This window comes from Varanus komodoensis, unplaced genomic scaffold (genome assembly GCF_004798865.1).
Source record: "Varanus komodoensis strain SLA01 unplaced genomic scaffold, ASM479886v1 scaffold4, whole genome shotgun sequence".
Taxonomy (NCBI): Eukaryota; Metazoa; Chordata; class Lepidosauria; order Squamata; family Varanidae; genus Varanus; species Varanus komodoensis.
The window spans coordinates 935,772-955,976 of NW_025335941.1; the positions used below are offsets into that span (position 1 = coordinate 935,772).

Genomic DNA, 20,205 nt, shown 5'->3' on the forward strand with positions numbered 1-20,205 from the left:
TCCTGTTGTTTATAAATGTATTTTTAATTATGAGTCAATTATGACAGGATCACTATTCATTTGATGGTTCAAATCTTCAAATGTATCAAATTTCTTTCCTTGTAATTGAATAACTTTGCAATAAAGTGTTGTACAAATTAAAAAGTTGTTTTCTTTGATTACAGGCATCATTTTGCCAGCTTGTAATGTGTCTGTGAAGGGATACTGGCCCCAAAATGCTCCTTTCTCCTGTACCCCCAGAGAACCACAGTAGTGATACAGTGGAACATGATTTCTGCATTACAACCTGTATCATAAGTCAGTGGCTACAATGAACAAGTTGTGATATTCCTTGCCAGTCAGATTTAGGAAGTAGTGGTTCAGCTACCATGCATTCTTCCAAGGATTGTGCTTCCACTAATGCATTTGCTTGCTCAATACCTAAGATTTATGTAATTCATTATTCTAATTATATGTTTTGCAATAAAGTGCTAGCATTACATGAAATCAACTTAGCAATTTTGAAAAAAGATCTACATATAATACTTGTATACAACTATATACAATACTTATATACCTATTGGCTTATATTTCAGTAAACATGTATAGTATTGGCTATAGGTAAACCATTTTATATGGATTGTAGATTTTGCATTCAGAACTAATCTTTATTTAAATACTTTAAAAGCACAATCCTCTGTATTCTTGAGGACTGCCTGCATATTGTGGAGAGCTGAAGGAGCACACAGATGAAGGTTGTTTCCATGCTTCTCCAGCCCATCAGAAGTCAGTGTAGGGGCTCTCCCAGTGGCAGCCTGGGGAGCCACACCACTGGAGGAGCCCCTAGCAGGCCACTGTAAGGCTTTGGTGCTGCTATTACTGGAGTTTCTCTGGTGGCATGGTGGAAATGTGCATTCTGGGGGCAGAAAATGATTTTGACCATACAAGTCTTTTGTCTTGAGTACAGGAAGAGGAGGGTAAGTTTTTGCTGGATTATATATGCAGATAGAGCCTATCCTCAAAATCAAAGGCATCACAGTTCTTGTAAATGTTATTTTAGACTGCAATAATAGAAGTATAGCTTCTAAATCAACTGAAGTACTGGTTCACCCTCTATTCAGCACTAGTTAGGTCCCATTTTTAGTATTGTATCCATTTATGGGCACCACCTTTTAAGAAAGATGTAGACATCTACAGGGGATTCAGATGAGAGCGGTGAGGATGATCAGGGATATGGAAACAAAGCCCTATGAAGAGAAATTGGAAGAACTGAGCATGTGGAGCCTGGAGAAGATTGGAGGTGGAGAGAATGAAAGATACTTCAAATATCTGAAAGGCTGTCACCCAGAAGAGAACAGGATCTCTTCTCTATCATGGCAGAGTACAGGATGCAGAAGCTAAAGGAAGCCAAATTCCAGCTGGACATCAGAAAAAACTTCCTGTTTGAGTGGTACAGCACTGCAGCCACTTACCTAGTGAAGTTGTGGGCTCTCCCACACTGGAAGCATTCAAGAGATAGTTTGACAGCCATGCCCAGGCATGCTTTAACCTGGAGTCCTGGATTAAGGAAGGGGATGGGCTTGAAGGGTCAGGCCCCTTCCAACTCTGCTACTGGATGATTCTGTGAACGACAGCTGCAAAACTTAGAGTTTCAGCTCTTATCTTGAAGCAGGTTTCTGAGGTTAGAGCTAGAATTCCAAAGCCATCTATGGTGTCTAGTATTGTGACAACACTGGAATCTGTCCCTCTTCAGTTCACAGACCTCCTCTTGTGCTCAGCCCAATCTTAGAAAACAAGCTGAGAGGAAGTCTGCAAACACTTGTGGAACCCCAGTGGCCCAACCAGTAACTTTCTCCACAGCACATCCAGCACAAAGGCTGCAAATCCTGTGTGGAAAAGGGACACTGCTTTGAGCCACATGGGGCTCAATTCCTGGCAATCGCCACATGAACACTCTGCACACTTGCCAGGAAGTCCAACTCACAGCTGTGAGAAAGCAAGCCAAGCCTACTGAATCGGATGGATTCCCACCCCCAAAATTGATTTCTCACACATTCCTAGTTTGGATAGTGACTAGTGGCCCTGTAAGCATTTTAAGTTGGCCCTGCAAGCATTCAATATAACAGTTGAATCCTATGATGCATTAATGTAAGGAAAAACAAACTTTTAGCAAATTTATTATACCATAAGTTTTCATGGACTTCCACTTCAAATGAATTAACTCTTATCACGAGCTAAAGATTATACAGTGAGCTCAAAGGAAAGTGAAATGCACAAGGTAATAAGTGACAATCACATTATTAACAATGGCCATTCATAAAACAGATCTTGCTGATGGAGATTGTTCATAAGAATATAAGAAAGTCCACATTCTATAGCATGGCAGAACCATGCCCCTGATGACCAACCTTTGCAAACCCACTAGAATTAAGATGCTTTAATTTTTAAAGTAAAAATATTTAAATCTTCCAGTAGTTAAACAAGATAAAAGAAGCCAAATCTAAAATAGAAGCACAGGTGTCAAACCCCTGGAAACTCCAATCTGAAATTTCAATATTCCAATTGGGCTCTTGTTAGTAAATTAGTATATATTTTACTCTATTAGTTTGATAAGGATTTTAAGATGTACTGAAGCCTGCTTGAAACCGCATCTGTGTAGTAACTTCTCCATACATTGGCTGCAATGAGTACAGCTGCTCAAGTTGTGAATTACTGGCACTGTATGGAGAGTTGTCACAATCACTTGATGAGTACAATAAATAGTTCTTACCAGAGAGGGGAACATATCCCCCACTCCAAAAATCAGAAAGATTAAACTACTTGGACCTCCCTACCCTATGATTCTATCTTAGTCAAACTCAACTACCTGCAAACACTAAAACATACAATTTTTCTCAGCTATATAAATTCATCTTTTCTATTAATCGTTTCAATCAATCAGTAAATAATCAGCATACATTGTCACTAGAATCAACAATTAGAAGCAGATATGGTCTAATGGCTAAGTGGCTGCTAGAATTTCTCTGATTCAAGTCAGGTCTCTTAACTGCAGGAAAGATGGATAAAATCAAATCTTGATCCAGCCTCCCTAAAATATGCTAAGTGTTTAAAGAGTTCAAAATACAGGTGCACATGAGCAACTGAAAACAGAAAAAATGCAGTTAGGAGATTGGAGAAGCAAAGCAAAAGAAAAAATTAACTTCTTGCCAAATGTAGTCATATTAAAAGAAACTGTATGTCTGATTTTTTCTTCAGAGTAAGTACAGTTAGAGCTAGCTAGTAATTTAAATTGGGTCTGCCATTCACTGGAGACATTCATCTACACAAACATATACTCCACACTCCAACAGTTCTCAAACCTATGTGACAACTTGTCATCTAACTATATTTCGTAACAGTAGAGATTGCAGGGGCTAGATGTATGAACAAAAGATTCACATGGCTTAGTTCAACTGATCAAATATTTTTTTAAATGGTCTCTTTCATGTCTGCACATTTGTGTTTAAGCATGCTAGTTTTTGCCCTCCTCATTCTGAAACAACCCAAGATAACTCTTCCTGGGTTGTTGTGATGTGCAAAGCTGGCATTATGGCTTAGGGCTAAACAACCCAGAGTTTTAATACATAGTTTGTTGTTCAGTTCAAACATTGAGTTTAACAATAAACAACGCAGTACCAGGTTTGTACATCATGACCATAACCCAGGGATGGGACATTTCTGGATTGTTTTGGAAAGCAGAAGCAGAGTGTGTGCAAGCAGCAGCATGTGTCCTTGCTATTGTGTAACCATAATTAACCATGTATTAAACAGCACATAGCAGTAACATGAGTCATTAGGTTGTTAGTAAGAGAGCTAATAATTGGAATCACTTTAACAGCTCCATCTGAAAAAATATTACTGCTAAGAGCACCATTTTTCTTTTGGCTGTCAATCTGGATGACACTAAGGAAAAGTATACATTAAGAAGTTGTTACCTGATTTCAGACAACACTGCTATTTTAACTGAATTGCATATCTCTTTAATTAAGCCACCATAAACAACTTGAATTTAGGTACATAGTCTGCAACTATACATTTCCAGCATATTGCATTACATGGCACCAGTTTTTCCTTTAAGGAGGAAACAGTTTAATATTTTATATGTATGTCTTTAAAAATCAAAGTACTGTAAGAAGTTAATACATGCACAAACTTTACATCTTGTTAATGAGGAGGAAAATCCATTTACAGTCTATGCAAGCCTAGAAGTGATGTGAGCATTTTAAATTAACAAACTTAACAGGAATTCTACAACTCATGTCTGACAAATATAATTTGAAAGACAGTTGAAATTGAGATTGGGAGGAGGAGGCATAGATTAAAAGCCATGTTCAGTGGATTGCTTCAGGCAACTCCCATTCTCTCAATCCAACCCATTGATCTCATGTTGCTGGAGGATAAAATGGAATATTTCACATGCTTTTCTAAACCAAGATTCTTGGAAAAGAGTCTTGAAAAATATGCCTTTAAAGGTCTGTCCTTACACTGCAAGTCACTCTTTTGAATCATAGTTATAGGTAGAAGTAGAGCTTAAGACAGAAGCAAGAAATCAGTAGCAAAGCACACTTCTTTCACGCAGAAGGCTCAAGATTCAATCCCTAATACCTCCACAGCTAAAAAAAAAGAATTGCGAGTATTAAGATCTATTGTCAGAATAAAAAGACTTCCATCAGAAATGGGCCAATGATTTGACTCGTTATCACTGGACCTACTATATACACACTTTTTAAAGTGTGTTGCTGTTCAGAAAATGAGTGTGTGCGTGCACGTGTGTATTATATATATTAAAGTGAGACAATTCCTTTAATTATAGAATTAATATAAACATTACAGTAGCAGAGCTTCTGGTATTAACTCTCTTATGTCTATTACAATGTTACAAGCAAGTATCTGTGCTGTAATGCACAACCAAAGTATGCAAGAGTGTGCTTGTTTATTAAAGGAAATCTACCTGTTTCATTTTTACAAATCAAAAGCTCCAAGCAATGTTTTATCCCTAAACTCCTGCAATATCAGTTTATTAGTAAGACTATCTCACACTATGTTTTGTGCAACTGAGAAAACAGACATTGTAAATTAAAAAATACAAATTAAATTCATATCATCAAACAGTTGACATTGCTTGATATCAAAAACACATGAGGCAAGCATCATAAGAACTTTAACACCTGTTAGCAAACCCCTAACCTCAGAACTCGCTATATGGATGCTAACTCCACAGTACCTGAATTGTGGCTGAATTCATTTCCATTTCTGAAGTTTCTGTTTTCTCAGAAAAATAGATGCATAACTGAATTTCCATATGGAATCTGTTGCACTCAACAGTAATTAACCATCCATTTAAGTAGACAATGAAAGATACACCACTAAGGAGACACAAACTCAATCTAGAAACTACATATTTATAGGATTATGTTAGTCTTTACTGATTTTTTTAGGTGCAATGTTCCCATAAACTGGAAATGCTCATTTTATGCTTTTTTAAAACTTGCTAAAGATTTTCTAAACTTGAGATGTGATTTCTGTACCCCAATTCAGAGTGTACAAAAGTCTTTACAGAAGTGTACCTCATTTGAATAATATTCAAGATAAAATAAATTTTATTCTTTAAACATAAAATTTTGTGATGTAAAAATATTCTAAATGATTTGGATCCAAGTTTGTCCTTCCATGAACAGAAGGGTCCATTCTGTTTATGCAAGTAATTGAGATCCACTGCAGACTCCTCCTTTCTCCCTGCAGCCCAGTGCACTACCTCCTAAGCAACTTCTGAAGAGGCACCAGGGGAAGGAGGATCAATCAGCCCTTCTCATCCTCCTGTGAAGAGAGCTGGAGAAGAGGTTCTAGTCATTATACAGATTTTGTGCATACCATGGTCAAGCCTTCTTGTTAGGGCAAAAGAACCCTCTGAAAGGTTTAATTACAGGAGAACAACGCACATCTTTCAAATTAATGAATAACTTAAATTTAGTGCCATCTATAGTTTTGAGTTTTACCATTACCAAATACAGAATAGCAGTTCAAATGTATATAACCTTTTAAAATTTATTTTCTCACCACTTATGGAAAATCTATCTGTAAAAGAGAAGAAATTTAATATCAAACCAGTATAAAAATAACATGCAACTAAAGCTTAGAAAAGCAGAGTCAGGCATTAATTTTAATGGAGACTTCTGCCTGTCTGTTAAAATCTTACAAACTGATTTCAAAGGGTATAAGGAAAAAGTACTGCACTGGCATATTTGGACACTAACCTGCATATGTATTTAATCAAAATCCATGATAAATATAGGGCAAGATTTTTTTTTTATTTTGAGAAACAGGTTTAGTGAAGTTTAGTGGTGAAAACAGATGGAGCAAACATGGAAATTTATAGCAGGTGTATTTACACAGATGTAAAAGTTTATGGTAAAGCGAAAAAATAGTTGTAATATTACATTTAACTTTGCAAGTTCAATATTATCTGTTTTTAAAGAAATATAAATACTTAAACATTGGGTTTCATGTAACTACAAATGCTCTGCAGTTTCAGTCTTCTTAAAGATAGGGACTTTAAAGCAAAATTCTTGAGGTGGGAAGTTGGAATGTATACTTCGCAGTTCCATTTAGATCTGTAGGTGATAGAAAAGATATATGAAAAAGTTATGGAATAACTATAGCATAGTTACAATTATACTAGTTCAGTTAATCAATGATATGTAAAATATAATCTACTCCTATCTTGGTCTCTTGTTTCCCTGAACCATGCTTCTTAGTTTCACAGAGGCTGTCGTTGTATGATGTGCATTCTTCTGTCTTGCTGCTATCTATGGCCTTTAAGTGCTTATCTTTGCCCTGGCTGCAGCCTAAGACCTTTTGACAAGTTTCAATTTTTATGCTGGAAAAAACAGTCTCTCCCCCCACATGGTTGGCGCATTGAATAAAATTAATTTTCAGGTACTTAAATCCAGACTCCTACAACCTGAAGGATATGGCTTTCTTATCAATTGTTCAGGCACTTGGAAAGTTCCCAAGATGACACTGAACAAATGACAAGCTCAGTCCTTCACAAAAGCACTTATTAATATGCCTAGGACAGGATGCTCTTTTTTTAATCCAAATGTTAAGAATGCCCAGAAAGAGGGCAAGCAGGCAGCATCACTGAAACTGCAGGGGGGAGCAATAAGCATGACTCCTACTCGGCCCCAAAGACAGGTGGAAGCAGTGATTCATTTAGGCTCTGAAATTGGGAGATGCAAGCACAGACTGACAAAACCAATGTCTGTTGCCCCTCTCAGCTGCAAATGTAGAGGAACATTAAATTGTGTCTGTGCCTTGTGGATATTGGTAGGCTTCCTTCATTGTTTGCTGGAGAGGGATGGTAAAGGCACGTCTGCATGTCCCTGACCAGGTGCTGCAACTCAGAGATGTAACACAAGGTCATGGAACAGATTGTCCCTTGGGACAATGGCATGTCCAGGCAGCTACCAAGTTTTCATTAGTTTCATGGTCACCAAATTATTTGTCAGCGTTTTATTCCATGTAGAACAAAGGACTGATTCCAAATGAGCTGCTGAAAAGAAAAAAAAAACTGGAGAGGATTATGGTACAAACAGTTTGTTGTCAACAGGTTGTCAAGTCATTCTTGACTTATGGTCACCTTTAAATGAATGGCCTGGAAAAAGTCCTGTCCTTGGCAGCCCTGCTCAGGGGCTGTCGTGACCTCCAAGGCAACTTACCCAGCTTTTGCAATAGGAGCTGCCAACTTTAGCATATTTTTCCTAGATACTTACATCATCAATGTCTTCATCATCATCTCCAATATCATCAAACTGGATTTCATCATCATCACCAGGCCCAAATGTATCAGTTTCATTAATTTTGGCTAGATAAAAGTTTTAAACAAAAAGGAATATATTTCAGCTGATGTTTTACAACATTTTGCTCCCCTTCATCACAGCAACATGATTCCATTTGAGAAGTTCTTACCATGCTCTGGAAGTTCTCCATATGCCTTCAGACTTCTGGCTTCATCTGCATTATACTTTAGAATGACATCAGCCTTGTTATCCTAAATCATATTATTAGAGATATTATTTCAGAAGAATTGTTAAACTTCAGAAGCTTGTTAAACTTATTTTGTCTGGGTATTTAATGTTCTTTAATTTATCAAATCATATATACAGTGGTACCTTGACTCACGAACTTAATCCATTCCAGAACTCTGGTCATGACCCAAATTGGTCATGAGCCAAGTTAAATTCCCCATAAGGTTCAATGTAAATAAGGTTAATCCGTTCTGTAACCATTTTTTAAATCAGAAAAATGTGAAGCAAAGTGACAACAAAGACCGCTGCCATCTCCACCCCCCCACTCCAAACACAAGCGTGGCCATCTCCCCCCCCCCCCGCAGCATGACCGAGATCGCGCCTGTCATCCCGGCACACTGGGGCGCGGCAGGGGGGAGAGACGGGTGTGATCGCGGGCGCACTGGGGAGGGAGAGATGGGTGCAAACGGTGCGCTGGGGGTGGGGAGATGGCCGCAATCGCAGTTGCATTCGTGTAGGGAAGGCGTGCCTGATCAGAGGCGCGCTCCTGCAGGAAAGACAGGCAGAATCTCGGCCATCTCCCCAGCGGCTCTGCTTTGCTGGCTCCTGTCTTTCCTGCAACAGCACATCTCTGATCAGGCATGCCTTCCCCACACGAAAGCAACTGGGATCGTGGCCATCTCCCCACTCGGTGGGGTGGGGGAGATGGCTGCGATCTTGGTCGCCACACAAAGCAGTGTTCACGACCCAAGTCAAATTTTTCAGAAATTTTTGTTCGTCACCCCAAGGCGTTTGTGAGCCGAGGTACCACTGTACTTAAAATGGCAATCATTATCCTGACATGTGTTTGCCTGCAAGGTTCTTCTTGATTCGAGACGTGCACTTTTCAATATGTAATGATAATAATATTACTAAAAAGCTAGTTTAGTGTAGAGGATAAGAGGCTGAGCTATGTATCAAGAAGTTTGACCATTATTAAGTAATGAAAGGCAAACCCACACTTTCTCAGGTTTATTATCTGGGAAAAATACTAAGACTATAAACCACTTTTGACTCTCTAAAAGTCGTAAATAATGCAAGTATTTATCGGCCTATTTGTATCAAAAATTGGTAATGTAACAATTTGGGCAAAGTTTGATTTTCCCGCTCCTTTATCCTTTTCCCATTTACTTTCAACTTTTAGGAAGTGACTAGAATGGCCAATGGGGAAGCCTGCATTATCATTCCTACCTTCCTAGCGGTACAACAAGCATCTCTTCACCTCGGCCCTCTACATTGCTCAAGAAAGTATACTGAAGTTATGGCACACTGGCAGCTGTATTTACTGCATAACTCAGCAGTCTTACTAGCAATATAATACTAGCTCAGCATATAACACACACCTATTGGTGTGTGCCTTGAAGCTAAACCAAAGCAAAAACAAGGTAAAAGGGGAAAAAAAAGTGGCACTTGGTTCACTAATGCAAAGTAACACTTCATATAGTCTTTCACTACAACCCCACCTTTCACTGCCTGAGAAATCTTCACCAAAGCTACTGCCACCGTTTTTCTAGTATGTGGTCAGTGAGGTTAGGAACCATTGAGCTCATCCTTGCCAAGCACTACACATATCTTGCCAAAGCAGAAGCTGCCTGGATAACTGCAGGGAGAAGAGTTGCATTAGGGTAGAGGGAAGCCATCCTCCTATTTTTCAGCCTTTACTGTCTGATCTGACATGATGAACTTGTTTTGAAATGTAAAGTTATGAAAGTTCAGTAACTTGAGTATGAAACAAAACATGTTTAAGCACATATGCTCATAGGTTAGCTATTCATTTGCATTTTCTATAAGATGCTATTTGAGATAGATTGATTTATAAAACAGAGTCAAAAGAATGAGCAAAGATATTTTGGTTTCTCCTTGTCAAACTCCCACATCCCCCAAAAAGGAAATATTTTATTAAAACACTGATACAACTGGCAAATATTTTGTTACAAAAAATCCAAACAGAAAATAGTTACCTGGTAGTCTCTTAAACCCACCAATATGATATCTGATGTATTTATCCAAACCTAAAATTCAAACAATTTTTTTAAAATTCTCAAAGTATGAGCATCTTCCTCATTAAGACAAATATTAAGATTTTCCAAACTTCAAAACAGTACACTATTTATTTCCAAACCTTGTCAGCCACCACAAACATTAGTGATTAATTTCATATAGGTTCATGATGTTAGGGAATCTAGTATCTCTTACTACTGCACAACTTCAGTTATCTGAGGAGTCCCAAATAATAATGGATTTTGAAAGGGATTTTCATTATTATTCCCACTTGCTATTGAAAATGGTTGAAGATTAACACGTATATCTGATTCTCTGAGTCAAGGAGGTGCTTTTAAAAAACTTAACATATTCAAATATTAAGTAACTGACAATCGACAAAACAAATGCAGCAGAATGAGCAAAGTGTTACTCGTACACACTCGGCATAGGCAGGAGAACCATGGGAAAAATAAACCATGGCAAACTGAAGAGCAACTGATTGTCTGACAAAGGTAGTGAGAGTTAGCAATGGATTAAACAAGCCACCACTGTTTGTTTTTCAGGTTGCTTACCAACTCACCTGGTGGCTTTTGGATTTTAGAGTTCATACAACCACATATCATGGGTTACCTTATACACCTAAATGACTTTAACATACCTTTTTTCTCAACTTTCCTCTGATATGACATAACCTCTTTACACCATCAAAACATAATGCCTCCAGCCTGCCATTCCCCAACATCTTGATAACCTGGGCATACTCTGGAAGAAATGGTATAGCAGCTAAGGTGTAACAGTTGTACAGAAGAACCAAAATCTATTTTCATAACTACACCTTATATTTTGGTAAAGACATTTTAAGCTACAAGTTCAACCAGAAGCAGATTTTCAAGGTTTTTTTTACAGATGTTTGTTAAATTTAAAGTGTCTTAAACTTTCTGGTTCAGGACTAGAGATGCAGCCAGTTCTTGGGAAAAATCATACTCCCTAAAGAATCAGTTATGCCTTGATTCTGAAATCTTTTAGAATCTCAGGATGCAATGGTGACAAACAGTGCCATCTGCCAGCTTGGGCCTTGAAGGATGAGTTAAACCTCACCAGAGTCTTTTACACTTAGTTATCAAGAAGCATGATCACTCTAGGACATTGGCCTGCTTAGCACATGACCACTACCCAGAGTATGGGTTGTCTTGAATTGTGGGTTGCTGTGTGTGAACCCAGCTTTATGTTTTAACTATGGGCTGTTAAACATGGCAAACCCAGGAAGAACCCATGGTTTGCTGTTGGGTTGTGAACTATATTCACAGTTAACAATCTATAGTTAAATTATAGTACAGGACTTGCGCATAATGACAACCTGTACTCTGGGCTGTGATTATGTGTAAAGCAGGTTATTCTACATGAGGCCTCCCCTAAAAAGCATTCATAAATTTCAGGTGATACAGAGAGTTCTGCAGTCAGAATAGTAGCCAATCTCAGGTGATCAGAACATATTACTTCAATCTTAAGATTTTACATCATACCCATCTGAGTCTGCTTGGGACTTGAGCACCTTAGAGGTGACGTTCTTTTAGCTCTGCCAGTCAATGGGTTCAGAAACCTTGCTCCACGTATCTTTACCAAATGATAAAAGATAAATGTCTATTAGGAGCACCTCTTTTAGGTAAAGTCCTCCTCAGGGAACCCCAGATACTACTTGACTGTACACTGCAAGCAAAATCTGTTTGGTAAAATGCTTCAGCCTCCGTGATTACTGTTCAATTGTTTTTGGCTACACCCTGGTGATTACTATTTCCTTACCACAGTGTCATTTTCTGATTTTCTATAAGGCCCCGAGTATTAGAAACGTAGAAACAGAGTGTGTCTGAAGGGGCCTTCCAGGCCATCTAGTCAGACCCCTGGCTCCACTCAATGTCTTTGCAAAAGTAGTTCTATTATTTTGGGATACGATTTATGAGCTGCTATGGGTTAGTATCATAGAAGAACATACATTGACAACAATTGACACCTGTTGCTCATGGGGACTCAGTGGCCAGGAGTGCTTTCTATCAGCTGTGTTCCTGCTTCAATAAGCAGAGCCTTGCTATGGTTATCCTCACACAAGTAGCCTCATACTTGGGTTACTGTAATGTGTTCTATGTGGGGCTGCCTTTGAAACGGTATGGACACTGCAACTTGTTCAAAATCGGCGAGCTTGCCTGATGACAAGGACAGGTGCTTGTGAACATATCATGCCAGCCCTGCGCTGGCTACATGGGCTGCTGGTTGCCATCAGGGCCCAATTCAAGGTGCTTATATTAACATATAAAACCCTAAACAGCTTGGGGCCAAGATATCAGAGGAAACACCTATCTCCCTAAGAACCAACCCGGTCATCATCCAAGGCCCCTCTCCATATCCCACCCCCTAACAAAGTAAGTCAGGAGATGGCAAGGAGAAGAGCCTTTTCTGTAATACCGCCCCAACTGTGGAACTCACTTCCATCTGAGATCTGGTTGGAGTGATCCCTGTATTCTTTTAGATACCAATTAAAAATGTTCCTCCTTTACAACCATTTTGGTGAATAGGTCAATTGGTTTTAAGGGTTTCTGTGTATTCTTATGCTGCCACATTATGATTTTAGCACCAGGCAAATTTATCTTATTTATGTATAATTTTATTCCATTTTATTTTAGGTGGTTTTCAATGGTTTAATATATTGAGTCCCCCTTCTTATCCTATCTTATTTTTTTCATTATTTGTCCTATTTTATTTACTGATCTTATCATTTATTGTTCATCTTTATATTTTATCATGTGCCACTTATTATGCTTTGGATTAGTTGCATAATATATTGTGAGCTTCCCAGAGAGCATTATGGCTAAGGGGGCAGCACACAAGCATACATAGGACTAATTCTCCATCCAATTCATACAGCAATCTGACACCATGTATTTCAGCTCATCAGATGTTTTTGGACATCTAAATGAAGTGTAAGGGAGGGTCACCAATAGGACTTGGCACCTCCCCTCTCCACATGCCCCTTTCTGTCCTCTCTGAGGATCAGCTGTGACCTCAAGGAAGCGCCTGGCATGGTTCTGTTTATGTAGGCTGTGAGCTCCATGGGATGGGGACCCAGTCTTTGGAATCTCACCTCCAAGGCTGCAGGGCCATGCAACTGTGGCTCTGAATAATCCTAAAGCCTGGTCCTGTGCCCTTTCAAAAGTTTTAAATACTCAAAATAATAGTAACTATTACTAGTAACTGTGCAGTGTTAGTTTATGCATATAATGGAAAAAGATGAAAATGATATATCGTACCTTGTCCATCTTCTTTGAACACTAGTTCTCTTTTTTCTGATTCATTTTCATTCTTACCTCGTCTTCTGTTTTTACCTCCCTTACCTAAATTGCAAGAAAAATGATTTAACCAAACTTCAAAATCCTGAAAACTCAGGGGGGAAAAAAAAGAAAAAAGAAAAAATAGAAACCCAAAACAAGAAAAAGTTTGTGTTTTTCCCATACAGTTTCAAAATATGGAAGTATACTACATTAACAGTAAGAAAAAAACATGCACATCGAAGCCATTTAGAATTCTAAAGATAGAAAAGGAAAAACAAGAGACTATACAGATGAAAGGGAAAGTAAGTAAAGATTATAAAGATATTATTAAAAGAACAGGATCAATTTGATTCACTTAAAGCAGCATAGGAAACAGATTTGAGAAAGAACATCATTAATGAAGATTGGGAAAATATTTGGACAGAGGGGATATTAAGAATGTAAGAAAGAATAAAGGAAATTTTTTATAAAATTGTTTGGAATTTCTGTATCTATACAGTGTAACTCAGGTGAAGTTACACTGTATAGTTAATACTGCAATTTATGTTGGAGATAAGGTCATGAAGTGGGTACATATTCCATATGTGCTGGGAATGTGAATATATAATGAAATTTTGGAAAGACATTTTAAAGTGTGTAGTAAAATATTAAGTCCAAATACACATGTATGCCCTGAGATTACATTACTTTCAATGTTTGATAGAAGCAATGGAACTGGAACAATAGAGTTAATAACAAATTTAATAACTGCAGAAAGATTGATTGTAGCTAAGAATTGGAAAGCAAAAATATTACGACATGTGGTACAGAGAAGTTTGGAATATAGCTATTAACATCAAATTAACAAGTGATATTAAAGTGAGAAAAGGGAATATAAAAGAAAGTAAGTTTAATGATATTTGGGAAGTATTTATTGAGTATGTTTTTTAAAAAAGGATTCAAGCTGTCAAAAGAATCATTAGTTTTGTAAACTAATGAGTAGTGTTATTTTTGCTATATTTTAGATTGAAAATTTTAAAAAATGAAAAATAGAATTCCAAAGATGCTTCAAATGTTGCCATTAAAGGTAGCAGTTAATATGAAATTTACTAACAACTTCCAGCACAAAATCTTAGTCTCTGTGCTTTTAGTCTCTAAATAAGCCAAAATATCTGTTTTCACACTGGGAAACTGTGGCTTTACACTAAATCTGCTATTACATGCAAACATAATGATCCACACAATCTTTAAATTCTAGTTTAGTGCTACATGAAAAAGAGCTTAAATCATCTCAGGTTCACATACTCCCATGTCCTCATCCCATATGAAATCCTACCCATTTCAGGTAATTTCAGGTTATCTTGGTCACTTCAGTTGTCATAGTCTTGATGGCTATGCTAATTTTGTTTTGATAAGAGTTTTTGCCACAAAATTATGCTTAATGTAACAGGTAAGCTATCTTATTTTCTAGCTTTACACTTAAATAGGAATTAAAGCAACACATTTAATCCAAATTTAGTATAATCTTATGCAAAAGTTTATGCTGAAATGTGATTTATGAATTAATCATTTTGCTAGCACAAATATGACCAACTGATCTGGCCAAATACAGAACTCAAAAACAAGCTAATCAACTACAACTTACACTTCTTATGAAACACCTGCAAACACCATAAATAATTGCATATATAAATGTATCCTTAAATTATGCAGTCAGAATACCAATCACATACATTCCATGTTTTAAGCACCTGCAGTAATTATTGATGTTATCTCAGACTTGTAATACAATAGAATTTATGATACAAATTATGCCCTCCCCACCAATGGATTAACATTGTGCATGTATATGTGCACATATGTGGTATTTAAGAACAGTACCAAGATGATTTGTATGATACAAAGGAAAACATTAATACTATTTTTGTTGTAATTATATTTATATCTCATATTTTTCCTTTCAAAGAATCAAGGTGGCTTACATATTCTCCTCCCTGCCCTTATCTTATCCTCACAGCAACAACTTTGTTAGGTAGGTTGGGCTGAAAGTCTGTGACCTGGGACCTCCATACCTGAATAGGGACTAGAACCCAGATATCCCCAGTCCTGCACTCTTACCCTTACACCACACTGGCTATTACACTTCAAAGTAAAACATTCATACTTTACTTGCATGCCATCTTGGAAAACATTCGTGCCCATACTTTATTCTACACAGTAGGAAAAACATATTCTTTGAAATTCAGGATAGAACGCTAACATCGTGAAGTTCTTTAATCAGCTGATTAACACAATCCAGTCGCACGGGCCGGGCCAGCTAATAGCCAAAACTCATAGCCACTCAACCATTAACTACTCCAAATTTCATATAGCACAGGGGCGATCTGATGCATACAGAAAGATCTACGACTCCCAGCGTGCTCAATCAGCAGCCGTAGAGCGGCTGGTTCTGACAAAATGTGCAAAGCATTGCGCCCTCACTGTGCTTCTCTACGGCCCTTTCTGAGTCGGGACAGGGCACCTGCGGCTCCTCACAAGGGTGCCTCCCTCCGCTGGAACGAGCAAAGAAAACGGAAGCCAGCGAACTTAAAGCCAACCTCCGGTTGGCCCAAGAGGAGGCGGCGGTGGCGCCTAATCCCAGGGTGGGAGCCAGCGCCACGCACCGGGAGACAGCAGCGGAGAAGAAAGGGGGAAGGGAGAGCAGGGCAGAGCCAGACCGGGCGGCGTGAAGACCAAGCTGGGAGCGAGGCGGGAGTGCGGCGAGCCTCACCTTTATTCTTCGGCATGGCGGCGGCAAAGGCGAAGGGAGAGAAAAGGATCCCTCTCACGCTCCCGGCCGAGGTGCGCAGAAGAGGAAAGAACGGGACACACTGACGCGTTTCTCGCGACAACAGGGTCGTGCAATAAGAGCGCAGCCAGGCGGGAGCAAACCGGAAGGAAACCTTGTCTCTCCCAGAGTGCACTTCGGCCGCACAAGTTCCACGAGGCCGCCTTTCCAGTGAGCGCCCTCTTCTGGCGGGAGGAGCCGCTTTCTTGGCGGCGGGGACGGTTCTCTCTGCGCGAGTGCACGAATGGATAACGGGTTGCGCGCGTTATGAATGGACGCTGCGTGCTGTAGTGCGGGTGAGGGCGCGTGATGCTCTCTCATGGGCCACGTGTGGCCTTTGCGTGGCTTTAGTCACACTGAATTCAGTCAAGCGTCCTCCTGGGTGAAACAAGCATGCGGCTTCAGGCCGTTTCACTAACTTAGGGCGCGATCCTATGCATATTCAGAGAGAGAAAAATGGCCTGGAATTCCAAGAAAGGCTGGGGAGTTGTAAGACTTCGTTCTCAACGTGCATAGGATCGCTCCCTAAAATTAGTGTCTGTCCTGTGTTCCTCAAAAAGAGCTCCCACTGGACTCAGAGGAGCTTGCTTTTATCTAAGTGTGCATAGGATTACAGCATAATTAGATACTATTGTATTGCTTACAAAAATGAGATTTACTGTACGTATCTCCTTTGTCTCAAAGGAGCTTAAACCGCGTTTGCTGCAGCAACAAGTAAACACAATAGCTGGTCCACTTTTTCTGGCTCTGTATTCAGAGGGAGAACTCAGAAGAATGTAAGAGAATTAGTGAAACCAGAAATTATTTTTAGATACTGTAGTGAGGTTAAAAAAAAACCAACAGAAGCCAAATTGGGAAGTAGAATCTAGTGAGTGGAAAGAATACAATTCTGCAAAGTAAAAGTTCCATCCTTGTGTGGTAGAAAATCATCGTTCAATTTAAAGAACCTTCCACAATATAAAAACTGCTGTTTATTTCTGCTTCTGCATTTTACTTAACAAGGAACTTGTTTATTTCAAGGCTAGAGATTGGTCCAGATAGGCTGTGTTTTATAGTGAAAATATGGGATTAACCATGTGCATTTCTTTATCCCAAAAATTCTAACTATATCTACTGAAGAAGTAAGTACCTAATGAGCTTAATCCAGTTAAGTATCATTTTCTTGTGCTCTTGTTTTAAGACTGTGATCAGGAATGCCTCTAAAAGGTCTGCTAGGACTACCACCAAACAGCATTCTGTACCTATTCCATCTTTCCTTCTGAATAGCATTTGGGGAGGTAGGGAGTAAAGATAGAAGAAATGGTGGGTTACAAATGTATGATACTGTCTGGAGAAAATTTGAAACTTCCAGTTTTGAGATAGAGCAATTGTACAATAAAACCCTTGTATGGGAGTATTTTAAAGGCAGATTAGGACAGATTTTTCTCTTTTTTTAGCCTGCTTTGCCTAATGAACTGTCAAGCCTAATGAAGAATTTTTGAGAAGGTTTGCTCAGTTTTGTGGCATTGTCATTGATTCTCAATTTCCAGCCCTGGACTTTGAAATGCTTTCTGCGTGTGAAGGTGGAGAGATAGTGTGCTAACTTTAGCAAATGACGACATTAGCTATTCCTGCTTGCTGCTTTCTGTTCTTTAATCAGTTACTGAGCCTAAAAGGACTTTTTTTTATTCCATGAATACTGTCTTAGCTCAGGAATGTCTATGAGGGAGTTTGTGCAAAGCCTTTTGGAAGCCCAAGTAAGCAGTGTTTACCAGATCACTCCTGTCCACATGTTACCTAGACTTTTAAAGAACTCAGACTCTTTCTCAGCAGAGCTTGTTCTGTGTACGTACCGATTTTATCCTTAAAATTGCTTCCAACCTAATTCACCTGGAACAGATGTAAAGCTTTTTATTTTTTTTCAGATTCCCTTGGGCCCTATTTTTTTTAATGGTGTTTCATCAATGGATTTCCAGTCTGCTGGTACAGATCTTAGGGACACATATTTTTGTTAGATGATTAGCAATTTCTTACTTAAGAACTCTAGACTGGCTATTATTTGGGCCTGGTGATTTAAAGTTGAGAATCCTTGGTCACAATTATTTGCCTCAGTTCCTCAGTCTCCCTTTCTAAGAACATCTGTATCTTTCCGATATCTTTTTCAGTTAAGACAGGTGTAAGAATTCACTCAGCTCTTTTGCTGTTTCCTCATTCTCTTTTAGTACTCCTCTAATTCCACATGCATTCAATAGCACAGCTGTCAACCTAGCTAGTTTCCTGCTTCTGATATATGTATACATATGTATCAGTTGTATATATTGCTAACTCTGAGGTTGTTAGCAACACACTCCCCAAAATACTTTTTTGCACCTTATTTTCTGTTTGCATCCCCTTTGGGCAAACTCATGCTTCCTTTTGTGACTGCAGATTAAAGAGTGAGATTGGCAATACTTTTCCATTAATCTTACTGATGAACTCTTGGGCAGTATCCACCTACATCATTCTACTGGCACAAATGACATTGCACTAATGGAACCCAGGTTCCAAATTATGCCCAAGAGTAGAATCCAAGCTAAGTTATGTCTGCAGGCATGTGTGTAACAGAAAGATTTGTTTGAGCTCTGCTAATACTATTTACATTTGCAAATTCATGGCTTTGGATACTGTTCCACATCACTATTTTAAACACATTGTTCTAGATAATGAACAGCCTTGTCAATCACTATTGTGGTGCGAGAGCCAGTAATGTACTGGTTAAGAGCATGGGAGTGGGACTCAGGCAATCTAGATTCTAGTCCCTGCTCAGCCATCCAGCCAACTGGGTTATTTTGGGCCAGAGTCTCAGCTTACCCTACCCCACAAGGTAGTTCCTGTGAAGACTGAAAGCAGAACAAAGATGATGATGTAAGCTGCCTTGATTTTTAAAAAATCTGTCTTGATATAAATCAAACAAGTAGTGAACAGGGAAAAAAGGATCATTCTATGCATTGCTCAAACTATTCACTATTGTTGAATAAGACATGTTTTTCCCTTTATTCTTTTGCAACAAAAAGAAATCTCAGAGACCATGCAGACGTCTAATATGTAGATTGAATTTAGAGGTTAGCAATATTTAGCTATGTATCAAAAGAGTCCATGTCAATGAGGTTCCATGTAGCTATCGTTCTATCTGTCAGCTATAAATACAAGTACTATAGCATGTTATCTCCTCATGCCAGAATGTACAACACTTCATGGGTGGGGAGATACTATGGAAAAACCAGGCATTTTGGTTGACGTGATGAGAAATATGTACCTGCAAAATCAGGATTCTGTGTGTCTGTCATGTTGTTTTATTAAGCCCAACTGAACTTCATGACTTAAGTGAAAATATGTTGAAGTACTTGAAGAACCAATGCAAGAGCTGGTGAATCGAAATCTGCTTTCATTGGTATTTGTATTCTGTGTAAGAGTTTGCTCTAAAAACAAGAAAAACAGGTCAGATATTAACTTCTAAAAAATGAAACACATTTAAAGAACTGTTTTGTTGATTTTGAAGTCTGAAGAGAAACTTAGAAAAAGTCATGCTGGCATCAGCATTGTGATCAGGTAAATGCCCAGATGGGGTATCTCTATATTTCAGGAAACAAGCACAAAGCAAAGTGACTGCAGCCACTAGATACAGTGTGTTGAGATCCAGAGACAAACTGGAGAAGTTTGCATGGTTGCTATTGCAGCTGTCCTACTTGGGGTCTCTTGGAGTTGGTTTGAGTGATGTTAGCTATTGTTAAGTCATTGGTTGTCCATGCTGTTGCCTACCCCTCTGCCTCTTGGTAACTTACTGTGAGGGCGATGCTTAGCAAGAGGACTGGGTACAGCCTCTCCCAACAAATCTGGTGCTAGCCCCGACACCAAAACATGTATGACATGTTTTCTGATTGAAATTTTTAAAATTGTCTGTTTGAGATCTCAGTTGGAGTAGAACAAAAGTACTGAAACACTGCCATTATGTTTTTATTTTGTTTTCCCCATGACTATGAGAGATAGTGGCACC

General features: G+C 38.7%; 1 protein-coding gene across 1 annotated transcript; it reads right to left on the reverse strand.

Annotated features, from left to right (window-relative positions):
• Window positions 1-2,140: 2,140 nt before the first annotated feature.
• EIF1AX (eukaryotic translation initiation factor 1A X-linked) lies at window positions 2,141-16,269 on the reverse strand. The gene is made up of 7 exons (XM_044442086.1): window positions 16,137-16,269; window positions 13,367-13,450; window positions 10,726-10,829; window positions 10,046-10,096; window positions 7,987-8,068; window positions 7,791-7,882; window positions 2,141-6,629 (listed from the first exon to the last, which is right to left on the reverse strand). Exons 1-7 carry the CDS (start codon window positions 16,150-16,152, stop codon window positions 6,624-6,626), a joined length of 435 nt encoding a protein of 144 aa, XP_044298021.1. The 5' UTR covers window positions 16,153-16,269; the 3' UTR covers window positions 2,141-6,623.
• Window positions 16,270-20,205: the final 3,936 nt, after the last annotated feature.